Raw genomic sequence first — 15465 nt, 5'->3', positions numbered from 1 at the left:
GCGGACAAACAGCCCGTCTCTTAGATGGATATAAAGCCGCGTTGTCGCGCCAACCCTCTCGCCGCAACTATCGCAAGCAATGTAAGTCTCCGTCTCCGTCTCACTACTCATCTCCCTCGCTGCGGTGGCCTTCACCGCGCCCGCCGTGGTCGTCGACAACGCGAACCCGGATCACTGCATACGCGGATCGGAGCTCTGCCGGATCACAGAGTCGTGGGAGGACTGTTCGGAGCTGTACGTAGCGAGCATGAAGGCGTATGGTACCCCCTCCTCACCGGGGTTGGCGGGGGTACGGGGGCTGATGAGTTTACTTCAGGTGCATGTTGACCGGCTGCTTTCAGTGGTTCGTGGATCCGCTTGCGCATTGTGGCAGTGGTGCTGGTGGTGCTGGCCGCGTGTTGGCTACGGAGGGTTAGCTACCGTATGGATGCGCAGTTGATAGTTGCTGGATAAGAACTTATATAATACAGCGGGTTTATACCCTCGGTATCACATTGCTGGGTTGGGAGGGGTGCACTCAGGCAGCAGTGTTCACGACAATACCTTCCAAGTACAACTGTACAAGTCAGAGTGTGGTTGGATCCCGTCTTTAGTCATGGGTGTCGGAATGCAATCCTTACCACAGTGACACCCTATCGTCGTCGTCATAATGTCCTCTCCGAATGAAGACAGCAAGAACGAAAACGAAAACGAAAACGAGAGCGACACGCTCCCACCTCCCCCCCTCCCTCCGCAAGACAACCCCGGTGGCCTAACGTACCTATCTCATGCGCTGCTGTTTCGGAAGGCCCGTTTGTTACAGATCACAGAGTCCAACATACGGCATGAAACTTTCTCAAGCTGCTTATGTCAGCAGTTTGGTTTAGTTACCGCCTGGCGTTCAATGTGATTAACTAACGCTGGACCAGAGACATTTCCCTAGGCAGACGGAATACAACGGTTCCATCAACGATAGAGGTAAACCTGACTAGCACCAATGTACACCCACTAAATGTAATGAGGGCAATACCGCTTTGGTAGGAGTGAGTATAGCCTACGGTTGGCTCTAGCTCACCCCCCTTTTCTGTCGGTTGCAATTTTTGTGGGCTTGATACGACGAATCATGTGATATCACTCGGGCGCTGTCGCGGGCTCCCGTACGAGGGTATTCTGCTCACGCGTCAGACCTCTTCGCAGACGAGCGGTGCGGCTAGCAGATCTTGCGCTTTCCCGCCACCACTGATGTGGGTAGGCGAATCGTGGAGGCCGCTGAGGAAGATGGCAAGCGAGGTGTCCAAGTGGAAGATAAGGGAGCGGGAAGAAAAGGAGGCGGAGCTGAGGCGAGAGAGGTGGGAAGGCGCTGATGTTGAGAAACTCATCACCATCATTTATGGCGTCTGCCGATGGAGAGGCAGGAGGCGAGGCGGGATAGGGAACGGAAGCTGTATTTCCTTAGTGATATTTCCTTAATGCGCTCTACTTCTGACGCTGGGATAGGTCGGGGCGGAGCTCAGGGGAAGCCACATCGAGTAGTCCGATGAAGGGGGGGTTGAACAGTGGCATGGAAACGGAATGCGTATGTGTGAAAATTGCTATGATCTAGAGAGGTCGTACGAAATCAATGATTCAACCAAAAAATATCCCGTTGATGAGTGAGTGTTGATGCGCACACCTTCTACACACTCGGGAAGCAAAGCTCTGCGATGTACCTAAAAATAAACAGCCACCAATATCAAGATAGGTTCGACTCTTTTCCACAAAAGAATTACATGATCCTCTGTCCCTTCGACCCGTTCATACCGCATCACTCAAACTCACATCAAGGCCACTCACGCCGACAAAAGCTGCGTGTACCCTAACACGCAAGTCGCACCCCGCCCCGGGTCTAGCTAAATACTTGGAGCCGCATCACCACTACTTCCCCCTCCTTCCTACCTCCTCCATCCTTCCTCTTCCTTCCCCCTCCCGCAGTCCTCCTCCCTTCTCCCTCTCCCCCTCCGAACCTTTTGTAAAGAGACCACCACCACTCTTACCTCTTTACTCCTTCAACCCCCCTCCTCCCTCACTCGTCCCTCCCTCCCTCCACTCTCTCCTCCCGCATCAAACATCTCCACAAGGCGCTCACTTGCAACGACCCACAATGGAAGCGAGCGACACGACTCTGATGGATACCACCAATATTGGGGATGCCACTGCACTGAAGTCTTCACCAATCCAGTTGCACTTCTACCAGGGCGATGTCTCTACCTGGTCGCGACCATACGCAGTACCCTTCGCCCACGTTCGCACCTTCGAAGTAAATCCCCAATCGACCCCTCAAATTTTACTCATACGATGCCTATACTAACTTTATCATCAGGACTTCCAGGAAGTCGCCAACGAGTTCCTCACAGATGAGGGTCTTCGTAATCCGTCGGGGAAGTCTCCCGCTCCAGGAAAAGGAAATTGGCAGGTCCTCGATGCGTCCGGTTCTATCGTCAAGGAACGCTTCTGGGCAGACCTCGTCATGCCCGGAGCCAAACTGTTCCTAGCCCCCACTCTGTCGGTTGAGGGTTCGAGCGACGCTGCCGTTAAACAGCAGAACAACGAGTCAAGCAACGAATCAAACAACGAGCCGGGCAGGGAGTTGAGCTACGAGCCGAACATCGAGTCGCGTCAGCAGGATACTCAGACTGTCGGTAGCCTTGAGGAGAATCCCAGCAACGACGAGACCTATGTTGAGGACTACAACAAGAACAATATTCACCCGCCGCATCATGGCTACCAGAAGTTCCTCACGGCCTATCCGCCCCGAGGCAGAGGCAACAAGGTTGGGGGAAACTACGGGCCCGCGAGAAAGACGTACGCCCAAGTTTGTCACGACCAGGTACAGCATCAGCATCAGCAGCATCAGCAGCAGCAGCCACAGCAGCAGCCACCAAAGGTCTACGGCGAGTCACCCGTGAACGGCAGCATCGCTGGTACTAACAACGAAAACAATGGATTCACATCGGCTTGGAACGGTGTGTCCAACAAGAGGCGTGCCTTCGGTACTGCCATCAAGGTCACGCTCCGCGACACCAGTTGCAACTTCGTCAACACCACTACCCTATCCAAGCACTCTTCTGTGGACGATCTCATCAAGAAGCTGGGAGGAGCCCCCGGCGCTCGCATCCAGGTTCTTCGCCACACTGAAGGCGGCTTCCTCCTTGGACAGTCGTTCATGAGCGGCACCAGGAAGTCACTCGACGAGGCCGGTTTTGGCCTGGAGGGTAATATCCATGTCGTCCTCTTCCAGCCTGAGCCCGGCCGCCGTCTCTACGGTGGTGGTGGTGCCCAGACTGGTGCCCAAGCTGGTAACGTCCAGGCTGGTAACGTTCAGACTGGTAAATAGACCAAGTCACACGGTGTCGGAGTGATATCGCGGAAGTAATGTTTCCTGCTTCATTCCTTCCTGTACGAGCTGGCTAGTTTGGGTGTTGGATTGCTTTCTTCTTTCTTCTCGAGAATTTGACGTTCGAGAAGGTCTCGTTCGTTCTCTTTTCTTTTTCAAACTGGGCTGGGGGGAGTACTAGTTTGGTCATACTCTTCTCTTGCATTTTAATCGCGGTCGGGACAGCTCGTACTTGGTGTTTTCACTCGACAAAATGTTTCGCAAATGTGGTCTCTCTCCTGTGCAAAGTGATGTGATTTGACCGAGCTTCTACAAAAAACACTGCGAGTGACCTTTCGTGATATCCGGCCAGTCAGAAAACCAAGCCCTCGAAGCCTCTGTTCACTCTCGACCGGACACTAAATCAGCCCGAAAATATGTCTCCCCATTGTATGTTCTTGCTCGAGTAAGTCTATTTCTATCGAAGTATACGAAAGAACTTGAAGACGATCAAGTGACATCACCTTGTGGTGGTGGTGGCAGAGCCGGTCAGGAGCGATGAGGACTTCTGTCATTCTTTCACATTTCGATTGAGCTCGTGCGGGTAGTTTAGCGCTCGGGCCAGTTGAAATTCCTCAGACGAGCGTTGTGGTGTCGCGCACAGGGCGCATAGGGCGCATAGAGCGCATACGGGGCTGCGAATGATAGTGTCGGTGGAGTGTAATAGGTAGTCTATATAGCGACGGTGTGTGAACACGGGCGTGCGCGCGTATGTATCGACATAATAGATATCTAGGCGTCATGGTTTCGTGAATCGGGGGAAGGGCGAGACCACTAAGTGGTCGAGTGCACCGCTCCGTCGTGATATCATTCGGAATGCTCTGGGTGACGAGAGTCCCATCCATAGTTACGACAGAGAGGATAAATACCCTCCACATCCCGCCCAACGATAGACCGCTCCTCAGTTCCACACTTCTGATCCATCCATCGAGTCTTTCCAGATCCTCTAAACCAAGTACCTACTCGACTTCCGCCTCGCGATCCTATCGCTTCCATCGAGTCCGTCTAGTCCATCCACACCGACCGACCGACCGACACAACCGTCCGAGCGCTCCTTTCTCACTTAGCACACATCTACCCACCGGAAACGATGCACACCGCGCTCCCTCTCGCTCTCCTCCTTTCCGCCTACGCGGGGCTTGCTGTGGCCTGGAAGTTCGACGTCTCCTACGACGACGGGACCACGCTGCACTTCAATGGACACACCAACAGCGGCTGCACCAAGTTCAAAAAGTCGGACGCGGACGTGAACAACGTCCATTTTGAGGGCTCGTCGCTGGCGGATACGTTCGAGCTCTTCCACGATGAGAGATGCCACGACTTGGGATACAAGGGGAAGAAGGGCGTCAATAATGTGCCCACCGGGCAGTACGCTAGCTACAAGGTCTATTAGGCTTGGATTACGGAGAAAGGGGAGGAAGGGGGGGAGGGAAGTTGTGGGGGTAAGTGATGGATGGTGGTGGAGATTGTGGGCTATTTTTATATAATGTGTTGGCCCTGTTAATATTAATAAAATGTATTCGGTCAACTCTCGAGGCGTGAATGAGCGGCACCAGCTGTTTAAGATTTTGATTCCTACTCCTGAATCCTGATGGAATAGGTATGTAGCTTCTCCAAGTACATCTTTCCCGGCCATCTTTCCTGTCGGGGCCGGATAGGTAGGCGGCGATGACAGCGGCGTTTCGGTCCTTGTCACCAAGGACGGCTCCCCGAAGTGTAGCCACTCTGTTCCACGATCTTCCGGCTCTTCATCAAGCACCGTGATCCTGCGGAGATGACGGGATATTGCTCCTCTGCTTACACGATGAAGCCACCAATAAGTACCTAGTGAAATAGCATTCCTCAAACCAATAGAAGCAACCCACCTCCATTCCACGGCAAACCCACATGGAGCTTCATGCTTTGAGAGCAACCACTTAGTCTGGGGCGAGAACAAGAATGCACCTTGGTTTTTTCACGTATACAGAAACCGAAGTTTCGCGAAATCCGGTGCCCGAGCAACGAATTGAATTTCCTGGCAAAACCGAAACTGGAGTCCAGTACCTCACAGGTATTTAAACACACCCCAAGACCACTATTAATTAGAGAAATGGGGAGGCTTCTTTCCCTTGGGCATAACAGAAAACAAGCATACATAGGTATCTGGTTCACTTACTTGCCACACGGATTGTGGCGTTCGGGTTTAGCCACATGTACTCTACCTCCACCGCCACGTGGGAACGAAGCGAGATATGTAGATATCATGTAGATATGTACAATACTCTAGAGTAGAGTAGTGAGGGGCACGGGGGCAGAGGCGGCTTGACGTCATCGTTGAGTGCTGGAGAGAGGCTGTTGTTGCTTTTCTGCTCGTCTCATCCGTCGGTCTCTTGTTCAACACATCAATAATCAGACATCAACACACCGATATTCCCAAAATGCCATAGACCTCTTTTCTTGTTCTTCAATTGATTCACATTCTTCATTTGCTCGTACCCATCGAGGGTCTCTCGATAGGTACCTGGGTATTGAGGCTGCGCATAATTCAACGCACGCAACGACTTTGAGCGCGGTCAGTTTTCTAGTCTGTATGTATCTACTTTCCTGCACGGCCGAGTCGGCCAATCCTGTTGCGCGTCAGAGGCGTGTCCGAACGAATCGGATGAGCTGTCGCGAATACCCTTGTTACCTACTGGTACACCAAGCGCTCCTCGCAGTGCGTTGGCACATATGCTGAGCGGACTGTGAGGCTGAGAATGACCCCTCTTTCACGATTCGAATCCACCGAAGGAGATTTCGCTCTATCGTTCCTAGCCACGATTTCTCTTTCGGTCCCAAAACCTCCTATGCCAAGAGAGCCGCAACCCCGCCGACTCCGGGCATCCCGGAGGCCTCCCTACGCCAGTACCACCACACAACCGGCGGAACCTGTGTCGCGGCCACAGACGCGACCTCGTACGCTCCGGATTTCCGGTATCCCGCTATGTGCCACGAAGGAGGAGTTCGGGGCCTATCTGAAAGAACTACTCGGATACGATGGTTTCATATTCTCGCTAGTCCGTTCGAAGCACTATGCGGTGGCGACTGTTACTCCCACGACGGAGGAACCAGATCCCGCAGCTCTTCTGGGATGCGCTCCGTGCAAAAAAGTCTACAAGTGCTACCGGGAAACTGGAGTCGAACTGGTCGTGGACTGCGACTTTCTCGGTATAACCCCATTATACAGTGCGGACGAGCCGACAGTGGAGTAGTGCTCCCCCTCCGTGCGTGTGGTGATTCCGACTGAAAGCTAACCGAACTTGTAGCATTGTCGCCGTTACAGGCCTTGCTGGTCATGCGTATGGATCGTGGAAGTCGCGCAATCGGCCCCGGATGTGGTTGAGGGACTTCTTGCCACGGGATCTGGAAGGCCAAGGCTATAAAGTGAGGGTTCTCACCTTTGGCTATGGCTCGGCTCTCAACGACGACGCGTTTTCGCCTTCCATCCAAGTCTTTGCGAGATCGCTCTTCGACAGTCTGAGCAGCGAACGTCAAGGCGAGAATGTATGCAGTAGATATATTTGTTGCGAGCTTCGGTTAACAGATAATGCAGGAAGTGCATCGTCCGATCATCTTTATCGGCCATAGCCTCGGTGGGTTAGTCATCAAACAGGTAGGCAGCGTTGCGCTTCTCATGGCACTATTGATTCTGATTATCCGAAGGCACTCGCGGATGCATCCCATCAAAACGACAAGTTCGAAAAGGATCAAGCTCTCCTAGGCTCATGTGCTGCTCTCTTTTTCTTCGGCGTCCCCAACCGAGGACTCAATATCGAGAATTTGAGGACTTTGGTGAAGGACCAGAAGAACGAATACTTCATCAACGACCTACGAGTCGACTCGGAGCTCTTGAGACAATCCCATCAACGTTTCTTGCACGGAGTCGAACTGCAAAAGTGCCGGATCACATCGTTTTTCGAACTCCGAGACACTCAATCTGTCGTCATCCGCGACGGGAGCTGGTCAAGAAGTGGTGAGATGATACGGGTAGTGACACGGGAATCGGCAACCTACTCTCTTCCCACTGAGTCCATCCATATGCAACTGGGGATCAATGCCGACCACTCCAACATGGTAAAATTCACCGACCCCACCGATAGTGACTACACGACAGTAAGGGATAGACTGTCAGAGTGTGTCAAGAACGCACCGCGCATCACTGAAGCCGGTGGGGTAGCAGGGACAAAACATGAAGGTGTGTAGTCTGGTGCTATGTTCTGGCCCGACTGCGGACTGTTCTGGTGGAGGCGGGGCGAGGAAGGTCGACGAGCAAAATGGAGCGAGGGAGGACAGGATTATAAGCGACAGAAGGCGGGGATGGAAATATGCACTGAGCGGGGGTTTATCAATTCTTCCGTCGCACCTCTCCCCCGGGCTCTTGGGGGGTGTTACGTGCTTTTCGTTTTTTCTTCGGTTCATTTTTTGGTTTCCGACCCCGCACCCGAGCCCGCCCATACAACCCGGTGAGTCCGGGTTGATGTGAGAAGCCGAGCCGCGTACATCCGCCGCCGGTACGGCAACGTTCCCTCTGCAGGTCTCTTGGCTTTGCTGGTCTTTTGTTGGACGGGATGTCATTTTTCGGGTGTTGTTTTGGAGAACCCGAGTCGGAGTAGTCCACGTGTTGTATATTGCGGTGTGCTGATGAAATATTCTAGTTTCCAACTCGGATATAGAGCCTTTATTCATGGTACCTACCTATCAAAATCCGGTTTTTGTCGGACGCGAGGAGAAATTTCGCCAACTCGAGACGTTGCTAGTAAGCCCCGGGGGTGACAGCCAACGGCGAGCCGCTCTATACGGACTCGGAGGAATTGGGTAAGACTCTTCATCGAGCCGTCAGGTGTCCAGCGAACACAGACGTCCAGTGCCTGCCCTGGCCAATTCGGCTAAGGTTCAGTGACGTGCAACTTCCTTAATCGGGCTTCACGTAACGTCTGTGTTCGCTAGCTGGCAGTCCCTCCAACGTTCCAGTACGTCACTAAGGATGATTTGACTCGGTTTAGGAAAACAGCCATTGCCGTCGAACTGTGTCACCGAACGAAGAAAGCGCGGCCACGGACCCACGCCTTCTGGATACATGGCAACTCGCATGAAAGCTTCAACAGCAGTTACCTGGAACTGGGAAGCGAAGCCGGTCTCCTGGGTAACGGTGGCATGGACGAGGAGGGGCAGCTAAAGGGTGTCAAGAAATGGTTGGACAGTCCTGCTAGCGGTGACTGGAATTTGATCATCGACAATTTCGATGAGGTCGACTTGTACGTGGCGAAATACCTTCCGGTAAAGCGCGGTGCCATCTTGTTTACAACACGCGATCGAAGACTCGTCGGAAACCCTGCATATGTGCCGCCCAGCGCTGGCGTGGGCATCCACGAAATGGGCGACTCCGACGCAGCAGAGATGTTCTCAAAGCTTTTGGCCAGTGACGTCACCGTTCCGATCCACACGCTAGATGTTCTCGAGCTGTTGAATCTGCTGGACAAACTGCCGTTAGCAATAGCACAGGCAGCAGCATATATACGAGAAACCGAGACGGAAATTCCAGATTACTTGAAGATGTTCAAAGAATGCGAGCGCAACCAACAGGAGCTCATGAGCGCAGCTTTGCCAGTTTCAACCGAAGACGGCGACAGACACGGCTCACGCGCGGTGATGACGACGTGGAAACTCACCATCGACGAAATCCAGCGCGACAACCCTGCCGCTGTGCAGCTGCTTGAAGTCATGAGCTTCCTCAGCCCGGATGAGATACCAAAAGCCATCTTGGAACATGTCCCGTTCCTTGACAATAAAAGCCCAGTACTATTCAAGAAAACCATTGCACCACTTCTTAGCTTTTCCCTACTCTATAAACTCGAATCTTCGGATTATCGCTTACACCGTCTCGTTGGGTTCTGGGTCCGGACGCAGATGGACTCGGAAGACACGCAACGAAGAAAAACCGTTTTGGAGACAGTTTTGAGTTTGTTAGATGATAGTTTCCCAGTCGACCGCCTTGCGAATCACCGCCAATGTATGCGCCTAGCGGCGCATGCAGTCACCGCACTGGGGCACACCCCGAATGATTACCACCATATGCGTTCTGGTCTACGACTACAGGAACAGTTGGGAAGGGTTCTGCAAAATAACAAGGATGGCGCAGGTGCTATGCAGTGGTACCGGCGGGCACTTGATGGCTATGAGAAGATCTTCGGTGAAGGCCACCCTGACACTCTCGGCACGGTTCACAACATGGCCCTCTGTTTTCAGCAGCAAGGGGATCTGGATAAGGCCTTGACGTTGTACCGGCGGGCGCTTGATGGCTATGAGAAGATCTTCGGTGAAGGCCACCCTGACACTCTCGGCACGGTTCACAACATGGCCCTCTGTTTTCAGCAGCAAGGGGATCTGGATAAGGCCTTGACGTGGAACCAGCGGGCGCTTGATGGCTGTGAGAAGATCTTCGGTGAAGGCCACCCTGACACTCTCGGCACGGTTCACAACATGGCCATCTGTTTTCAGCAGCAAGGGGATCTGGATAAGGCCTTGACGTTGTACCGGCGGGCGCTTGATGGCTATGAGAAGATCTTCGGTGAAGGCCACCCTGACACTCTCGGCACGGTTCACAACATGGCCCTCTGTTTTCAGCAGCAAGGGGATCTGGATAAGGCCTTGACGTGGAACCAGCGGGCACTTGATGGCTGTGAGAAGATCTTCGGTGAAGGCCACCCTGACAGTCTCCGCACGGTTCACAGCATGGCCGTCTGTTTTCAGGAGCAAGGGGATCTGGATAAGGCCTTGACGTGGAACCAGCGGGCACTTGATGGTCGTGAGAAGATCTTCGGTGAAGGCCACCCTGACACTCTCCGCACGGTTAACAGCATGGCCGTCTGTTTTCAGGAGCAAGGGGATCTGGATAAGGCCTTGACGTGGAACCAGCGGGCACTTGATGGTCGTGAGAAGATCTTCGGTGAAGGCCACCCTGACACTCTCCGCACGGTTCACAGCATGGCCCTCTGTTTTCAGGAGCAAGGGGATCTGGATAAGGCCTTGACGTGGAACCAGCGGGCGCTTGATGGCTATGAGAAGATCTTCGGTGAAGGCCACCCTGACACTCTCCACACGGTTCACAGCATGGCCGTCTGTTTTCGGCAGCAAGGGGATCTGGATAAGGCCTTGACGTGGAACCAGCGGGCGCTTGATGGTCGTGAGAAGATCTTCGGTGAAGGCCACCCTGACACTCTCCGCACGGTTCACAGCATGGCCGTCTGTTTTCGGCAGCAAGGGGATCTGGATAAGGCCTTGACGTGGAACCAGCGGGCGCTTGATGGTCGTGAGAAGATCTTCGGTGAAGGCCACCCTGACACTCTCCGCACGGTTCACAGCATGGCCGTCTGTTTTCAGGAGCAAGGGGATCTGGATAAGGCCTTGACGTGGAACCAGCGGGCACTTGATGGTCGTGAGAAGATCTTCGGTGAAGGCCACCCTGACACTCTCCGCACGGTTCACAGCATGGCCCTCTGTTTTCAGCAGCAAGGGGATCTGGATAAGGCCTTGACGTTGTACCGGCGGGCGCTTGATGGCTATGAGAAGATCTTCGGTGAAGGCCACCCTGACACTCTCGGCACGGTTCACAACATGGCCCTCTGTTTTCAGCAGCAAGGGGATCTGGATAAGGCCTTGACGTGGAACCAGCGGGCACTTGATGGTCGTGAGAAGATCTTCGGTGAAGGCCACCCTGACACTCTCCGCACGGTTCACAACATGGCCCTCTGTTTTCAGGAGCAAGGGGATCTGGATAAGGCCTTGACGTGGAACCAGCGGGCGCTTGATGGCTGTGAGAAGATCTTCGGTGAAGGCCACCCTGACACTCTCGGCACGGTTCACAACATGGCCATCTGTTTTCAGCAGCAAGGGGATCTGGATAAGGCCTTGACGTTGTACCGGCGGGCGCTTGATGGCTATGAGAAGATCTTCGGTGAAGGCCACCCTGACACTCTCGGCACGGTTCACAACATGGCCCTCTGTTTTCAGCAGCAAGGGGATCTGGATAAGGCCTTGACGTTGTACCGGCGGGCACTTGATGACTATGAGAAGTTATATGGAGAATACCACCTTAATGCTCTCAACGCCGCCAGCGATGTTGCGAATGCCCGCCGACTTCTCGCCGGCCAGCAATCGAGCGTAGTGTAGCGATGGAGTTTGGATGAATCGATGTTGTGCCAGTCCTTGTCGCCCATTGAATGCTCGAACATGAGACGGGTCTACGATCCTGCCTCCGTACACCTTTCGGCATCGAGTTCTCTGTTTCCCTTCTCCGACGGTTGGATATGCGGTCTTGACTTCGAAGTGCAGGTGCTGTGGAGGGTCAAGTTTTGAGTTACTGGAGGGATTCGGTCTACGGAGAAGCGGCTGCGGGTGTGGAAATGGCGATAGGGAGGCGGGGCTGTAATGCCGGGTGGTTGGTGCTTCGTACCGATCAGATACAAAACTTTCTCGAATAGGCGGGGAGATGGGGAAAGCAGGGCGGAGTGGGAACGGAGGTTATGAATGGCTCACATTTACATTATTATTTTTCAGCTCCGCCGAGGCGAGCAAGAGCAAATCACAATCGTAAGGGGAGGGGAGGGGTGGACCAAGTGGTCTCGGGCAGGCATTGATAGAGACTGTCTGCTTCATGTATGTATTCACTTGGAGGATGGAGTGCTGGTGAGATGATGGATATAAGAGCAAACGTCGAGCAGCTGCCACCGAAGGAGATTGGTACGCCTACATTGCTCCGCCGAACAACTGCGGCTTATGCTGCCGTCACCGCAACGTGAATAATTTGAGCCCGAACGGCTCGCCGCTTGCCGCGTCGTCCTTACATGAGCCTGCGGTCCTATAAGCCGTAAGGATGGACTGGTCGCAGATTAGGTCTACCCAAGAATAACCGGCTCTCTCAGCGCCCAGTCTCTCTTGTTGACTGATCACTGCTCTTCTGAATTGTAACTTACCCGATCCTTGAACCCGTGTGCTCTATCACTGAATGTGTCACGTGTGTGGTTCTGGTTGGAGGTGAAAGAACGATCCTTCTGAGTTCGCTGCTCTCAACTTTTAATCGGCCACCCACTCAAGGTCGAATGACAGCAAGCATTAATCCTCGGCACTCTCATATCCGGTATTCAACACACAAAATTTCAATCAAGGGAGGAATTTCATTAAAACGCTATCAGTTATCTCTAGAATAACCCCCCAGAACCTCTCCCACTGGTGCCATCCAAGGAATGCATCAACGAAACCCCCCACCCCACGCATCCGGATTACCGCCTTTAAAATACTTCCTCATTCCAGCAAGTTATTCCTTTTCGGCACCACCCGTCTCTCTACCACCTAACATGCCTCCTGACCTTCTCTCCCATCTCAGCCACGCCATCGGCGACGCCATGCGCACCCTCGACACTGAGCGCACAAAGCTTCAGGCGCTTCAGCTTAAGCTTGAGCAGCACGGGACTCATCCTGGGGTCAGGGAGCATTCCGGTAAGTCTCGTGTGCTCCTCCTCGTCGGGCGTGAGGATCCAGTCCGGGTGCGGGCCGTTCTGGCAGTGTTGGAGAAGGGGGAGGCCGGAGGTGTTGCGCTTTTTCTTGACGGGGCCGAAGGTGATGTGCCGGGGTACGGAGAATTCGTCGGGAAGGAATAGTGGGTTGGCGGCGTGGAAGAAGTCCGCCGGAGGTGTTTGGCGCCGCCGAGAGCTGCTGGCCCGCCGGAGGTGCTGGCCAAAGCCCAAATCGAGACTGCGGCCCCCACCGCCTCGCGGCGCGGATGGCGTCGGCGTGCCGGAGACTGACTGCGGAGGGTAGAGGAGGCGGCTCTTTCGGCCGTAGACTTGCATGTTGTCGGGTGAAAGATATAGTAAAAGGTAGGAGTTGAAAAGTTGGGAGGGGGGAGGTTTCGCCTCCGTCGGGGAGTCACCGCCTTCGGCTGGGTAATGCTGTTGTTGTACTTAGTAAAGAGAATTGTAACATCTAACTTGCGAGCTTCTTGTAGTTGAATCCTGATGCTTTTGTGGATATACGCTAGGCGGAAGCTAAATAGGTCGAATTATTAGCTTGGAGGGAGAGTTTTGGCTTGATATCCCGAGACTTCAACAGACGGAAGTCGCCAATTATCATGACAAACTGCAAGGAGAGAATCAAAGGTCTACCCCGGTCCTCGTACTGCGAAGAATTTTTTTGTTTAACTGTTAATTGCTTGCGAGCTAACTAGATCATGGCAATATATCAATACAGACTCCGGTTCCACATCACTGTCATGTAGTGTACTGCGATGAAAATCTGCCAATAAAGTCTTCCATAAAGTTCGATGCGAGTGATATCGCGTGTATACCCGATTCACTCGTATGCATCTTCTGAGAACGAAGCATACGATATGGTGACGACACCTTAGCCTGTTCATCATTGACTGCATGCCGTCATTCGACAGAACTTCTACAAAAAGCAATGTAATTTCGGCCGCGAGTCACAGATCATGAGTACGCACCCCTCCTCACTCACCTTGCTGACGTCATCCCTACAACACTTAACGCGTCCATTCGCGTTCCCCCATTCACGCGCGTGCCATACTCACCTACGCACCACCACCCCAAGCCATGTCTACCACAAGCGCACTCCACAACCTCCCCTCCACCTCCACCGCGTTCACAGCGACCAGAAAGCCACGGCGCCCCATCAGCACGGATTCGAAACCGAAGCCCGCATCTTCCGGCCCCAACGTCGAATACGTGACCGTTGCCGCACCCACACACGAAGTCCTCCTTATCGCCGGCCGAGATCCCGAGGTAGAGGTAGAGCGGTACGATAGCTCGGCGGTGAAGTTGAGGTTTATCGAAGAGGCACGGGGAATGCCGGCGGTGATTAAGGCGAGCGTGAAAGTGAGCGCGCCGGTGGCGGCAGTGGAGAAAGGAAAGGGCAAGCAGAAGGAGGTGGTGCAGGTGGAGGACCGTGTGTCAATGGAGAAAGAGAGGCCGAGGAAACGACCAAGGAAGCAAGTTTAAGATGCGAGCAATGGTGGGATCTGTTTCGATAGCCTTTGGCTGGGCCGCTGGCTGATCTTTGTAGATACTCCCGGACGCCATGGGTTGTACAGGCGGGTGAAGTGATGGGTTGTGTATAATATCTTCCATGAGGCAGAGCCCCGTCGTGAAGAGAGGAAATACAATACGCGTCTTCCAGCAGCCATGTCGTCGTCCGACTCCGACTCCGTCTGCGTGAATTGCAGCAAGACCTCCTCCGACCTCAAACCCTGCCCAGCCTGTCAGGTCACGTCCTGCTGCTCCCGTGAGTGCCAGGAGGCCGGTTGGAAGACTCACAAGAACACGTGCGGTGTGCCTCTCCGTGACCTTGATACCTATTTTTAAGTCACTCTTCGACGATGACACGCTACACAAGCTCTCGCAGGACAAACTCTATGAGCGCATCATCGACTGCTACAGGATGCGATTTGAGGATGAGTCATGTTAGGCTAAAAACTTGATGTGGCTGTATGCTGGCGAGGATCCAGTGGAGTGCTTTGTGGAGTTCTTGAGGTTGGCCGAGGAAAGTGTGTCCTGCCGAAGTGGTGGAACACGGAGAAGAAGGAGGAGTGCGTGAAGCGAGTCTCTGAGATGAGCGGCCGGGGCAGTATCCACGTTCCTATCCAGAAGAGTGATGTGCGGGAGCATTACAAGGACGATATCATGCCGATGCGCTTGAGAGTGCTGGCGAAGTAGATCTATGGGAAGGCCATCTGGCAGCTGGTGATGGAAGTCTAGCTTCTTGGCTCGGTCTGCTTGTGCACGACAGATCTGGTTGTGTCTTCGTCGCTTGATTATTTTTCGGTGCGGATCGGAGGAAACTCATTTCACACTCAAGCTTCATACTTTGTACCTAAAATACCCTCCTCTTTCTCTTCGATTCGTCAATTATAGTGTGGCAATTTCAAGATCGATCTAGACACCTATATTCATCGTACTATGCAGATATTTGATGGCGGACCTGCACCTTCTCTGCAGTATGCGATCCGTTTACTTTTGTTTGCTGCCAGCTGCACAGGTTTTTGTTTT

At 53.5% G+C, this 15465-nt stretch overlaps 5 protein-coding genes across 5 annotated transcripts; all 5 read left to right on the top strand.

Annotated features, from left to right (window-relative positions):
• Positions 1-1807: 1807 nt before the first annotated feature.
• On the top strand, positions 1808-3352 carry BZA05DRAFT_476682 (uncharacterized protein; the record flags this gene model as incomplete). Its single annotated transcript, XM_051488262.1, has 2 exons — positions 1808-2275; positions 2339-3352. The coding sequence occupies exons 1-2, from the start codon at positions 2120-2122 to the stop codon at positions 3350-3352; spliced, it is 1170 nt and encodes a 389-aa protein (XP_051336234.1). The 5' UTR covers positions 1808-2119.
• A 1129-nt stretch (positions 3353-4481) lies between these two features.
• On the top strand, positions 4482-4784 carry BZA05DRAFT_448111 (uncharacterized protein; the record flags this gene model as incomplete). Its single annotated transcript, XM_051487221.1, has 1 exon — positions 4482-4784. The coding sequence occupies one exon, from the start codon at positions 4482-4484 to the stop codon at positions 4782-4784; it is 303 nt and encodes a 100-aa protein (XP_051336233.1).
• A 1432-nt stretch (positions 4785-6216) lies between these two features.
• BZA05DRAFT_342594 (uncharacterized protein) lies at positions 6217-11578 on the top strand (the record flags this gene model as incomplete). The annotated part of the gene is made up of 5 exons (XM_051481040.1): positions 6217-6620; positions 6676-6913; positions 7073-7604; positions 8083-8224; positions 8413-11578. The coding sequence occupies 5 exons, from the start codon at positions 6217-6219 to the stop codon at positions 11576-11578; spliced, it is 4482 nt and encodes a 1493-aa protein (XP_051336232.1).
• Positions 11579-12706: 1128 nt separating this feature from the next.
• BZA05DRAFT_459449 (uncharacterized protein) lies at positions 12707-13257 on the top strand (the record flags this gene model as incomplete). The annotated part of the gene is made up of 1 exon (XM_051487637.1): positions 12707-13257. A coding segment is annotated over one exon (519 nt), but the record flags the coding sequence as incomplete, so codon positions are not given.
• A 756-nt stretch (positions 13258-14013) lies between these two features.
• On the top strand, positions 14014-15336 carry BZA05DRAFT_438737 (uncharacterized protein; the record flags this gene model as incomplete). The annotated part of the gene is made up of 4 exons (XM_051486506.1): positions 14014-14365; positions 14643-14701; positions 14783-14874; positions 14925-15336. 4 exons carry the CDS (start codon positions 14014-14016, stop codon positions 15130-15132), a joined length of 711 nt encoding a protein of 236 aa, XP_051336230.1. The 3' UTR covers positions 15133-15336.
• Positions 15337-15465: the final 129 nt, after the last annotated feature.

The sequence above is a fragment of the Tricharina praecox genome, assembly GCF_024521635.1.
Source record: "Tricharina praecox strain CBS 144465 chromosome Unknown BZA05scaffold_28, whole genome shotgun sequence".
NCBI classification, from domain to species: domain Eukaryota; kingdom Fungi; phylum Ascomycota; class Pezizomycetes; order Pezizales; family Pyronemataceae; genus Tricharina; species Tricharina praecox.
The sequence above is the reverse complement of the archived record's forward strand: the minus strand, read 5'-3'. Positions and strand labels throughout refer to the sequence as shown.